Source organism: Mastomys coucha, unplaced genomic scaffold (assembly GCF_008632895.1).
Source record: "Mastomys coucha isolate ucsf_1 unplaced genomic scaffold, UCSF_Mcou_1 pScaffold1, whole genome shotgun sequence".
Taxonomy (NCBI): Eukaryota; Metazoa; Chordata; class Mammalia; order Rodentia; family Muridae; genus Mastomys; species Mastomys coucha.
Window position 1 is genome coordinate 40306209 of NW_022196891.1, and position 2959 is coordinate 40309167.

General features: G+C 38.7%; 1 protein-coding gene across 1 annotated transcript in view; it reads left to right on the top strand.

The window, feature by feature from the left end:
- Nucleotides 1-678: 678 nt before the first annotated feature.
- The window catches only part of LOC116096562 (putative inactive deoxyuridine 5'-triphosphate nucleotidohydrolase-like protein FLJ16323), an 11541-nt gene continuing 9260 nt past the window's right edge, over nt 679-2959 (top strand). Inside the window, 1 exon segment of the mRNA XM_031378526.1 lies at nt 679-702. Coding sequence (XP_031234386.1) covers nt 679-702 — 24 coding nt within the window.

The window sequence follows — 2959 nt, forward strand, 5'->3', positions numbered from 1 at the left end:
GTAGGGATTTGTGAATTTGTTATTAAAGAAAAAAAATGTCACCAGTGGATTGTGCTAACAAGGCAAATGGTAATAAGTCTAAAAGCAAGGTAAAGAGGCAGCCAGCCCACGTTGCTCTGAACAAGAAAGCAGGATTGTGAATTTAATTCCCCACCCATTTTTCTCCTCTACGAGCAAGAGTTACAGGAGTTAAGACTGGAAACGTAACAAGCGAGTTGTCCCCCAGAGCTTCTGGATGTATACCTACTACTGGTTGATAACTACTCATTGCACTCTGAGTTCTAAGTTCCCATGACTCCACACCTACACTTCCTGGCTCTCCTCTCCTCGATGGACAATATTAACTATTTTTGACAAGGTCATCCCTCTCACCCTGGTTAAGCTTCTGTCCTCGACAGTTTGCATCTTCTTTCCCATTGAACCACCACAGGAGACTTTATTCAAGTACCTGCTACATGGGGACAGAGCACAGGAGTATTTCTATGGGCTGTGACTCTTCACTCCCACCCAGTGCTGACTTGAAGTTCTAGACAAAACCCTCTGTGTCCTGGTACTTGTTGAAGATCAAACCTCTTTCAGAGGAAAACAGCAGCTTCACCCTGAGTTTCCAGGGGGAAAGCCTAGAAGTTGAAGCCTTTCAAACTCATAATAGATGAAAGGAAGCTCTAGTTTTAAAACATGGGCCTGCTGATAACAGAGGAGGTAAATTATATGTACTCAAGAAAAATATAAGATAGGTGCGTGTTAAAATAGAAGAAGGGAAACTTTTCCATTCTAAAACTGCTTTCCTAATATTTTCATATTTGGGGACTGTTTCAAAGAATCCTTAATGATATTTGTCATTGACATGGCATAAAAGCTATACACGTTGTCCTGGATATTTGCAAGCAGCTCCTCCCCAGTAGATTTTATTCATTGAGTAGACTACTCACCCAAGGAAACCTGAGCACATTGTTCAGCCCAGGTTTCTCTGGAAACTTAAGATTGAGTCCATGGTCCCAATTTAATAAGACCCCTCACTATGTTCTAAGATTTGGAAAATACTTTAATATATGCTGTGTCTTTTGTCTTACCAAGGTAGGTATTATTAATGTTTTGTTAGTGGAAAATTTAGCTTTTGACACGAAGAGACAAAGTGACGCAGTCCAATTTAAACTCTGGAATTTAGACTGCCAAGTAAATGTTCCTGGGGAGTAAATACTAATATTCTCTCAATTCTAGAGATTAAGAGAGATTTGCAGTTATGGAGTTACACTGCATCCAGATCTTCAAAACTTGATGTAGGTTTTTGGCACTCCCTAATGGCCTTTGAAACTCACACCCGTGAATGCTGCCCCGTAGCAGAAATTAGGACAAATTCTTGCATTAGGCTTGTTGGTTGAATATTTAAAGGGTTGAGAAATTTAATAGGTGGGTAAAAAAGTCAACCTTGTTAATAAGCCAATTTTTTTTCAAACATAAATTAGCATAAGCCAGTAGTAATAAAAGATTCGACACAAGAGTCTGAAGAACACAATGATGAATAAAGTGGAGTTTAAGCACTGGCTTGTGTGTACTGACTGGGGCTTATGCTCTTAAGAGGAGGCATCCAGTGTGGGTGAAAGGTCTCTTATGAAACTAGGAACGTTCAATGTTAATGCTTTATAAGAAACTTTTCTTATAATTTTTCAGTACATCTATAACTACTTGGCAGTTTTTTCTGAAAAATTTCTCAAAGGAGAAATACGTTTGGTGCCAAGCTCAAGAAAACATAGACTAACTTACGTAATCAAGAGTTCTATGGCAGGCTTCTGCTTCTTCTTTCCTAGTTCACTGAAGGCCAGGATTTTTAAAACCTTTACTTTCTAAATATTCAGCTTTAGCTCTAGCTATCGGAACCTAAGGGGTAAAAACTAAAAGAGAAAGTAGAATTTACCCAAATGTTCTTGGTGATTATTGCCTGTGTGATAACTTTCTGATCTTCAAACCTGCTGTCTTATTTTGTTTTATTTAATAAACTCAAACAAATTTAAGCAGACAACTTTGGTGATATGAATAGAGTCACTTCTTAAGTTGGTTAGAAACTCAAACTGACAAATCAAAAGAGGGACTGTTTCATTTAGTTTTTGCACTGTAGACTGAACTTTTGGGATGATGCATTCAGAGCTGGAGTATCTCTCAGAGCTCCATTAACCTGTCTAGCATGTACAAGGCTCAGGGTTCCTCACCTAACATTCAACTAGCACTCCCTCCCAAATATAAGGTACTAGAAGTTATTTTTAGACTTTATATTAAGTGACATCTCTTCTACAAAGCCCTCTGTTTTATAAGAGGCTGATATTGACATTTTGCCAGTTAATAGCCTCCTAGCCACTCCTAGTGTGGGTGTTAAAATGGACAATCACAATTCGTGTTATGTACTTTGTAGTTTCCCAGAACACGTTTTAAAATTTCTTTTATCTTTGTTTGTTTTTAGCACACGCAGTAATAGGCTTTATTTTGGCATTTGCATATACTCTATTCTTACTGCTCCTCCCCCCATCCCTCATAGTGTTCCTGCCTCCTCTAGTCCATATACACAATGGAATTTTATTTAGCTATAAGAAATATGGAATCATGACACTTATAGAAAAATGGAAAGAACTAGAAATCACCATTAAGTTAAATCATACCTAGACTCAATAAATGATCTCTCATATGTAGATCTTACATTTAAACTTTATGTATTTGTGAGTTTTAAAAGATTATCATCATCATAATCATCATCATCATTGTTGTTATTGTTGTGTGTATGACACACTTGCAACTGGGGCCAGAAGATGGCAGTGGTGCTGGGAACAGAATTCAGAGCCTACTGAAGCTCACCAAGCCCTTTGAACTGCTGACCCCCACGCCCCATCCTACTTCTCCAGATTCTCCTCCTCCTCCTTCTCCTCCTGTTCCTGCTCCTGCTCCTCCTGCTTCTCCTCCTCCTCCTGCC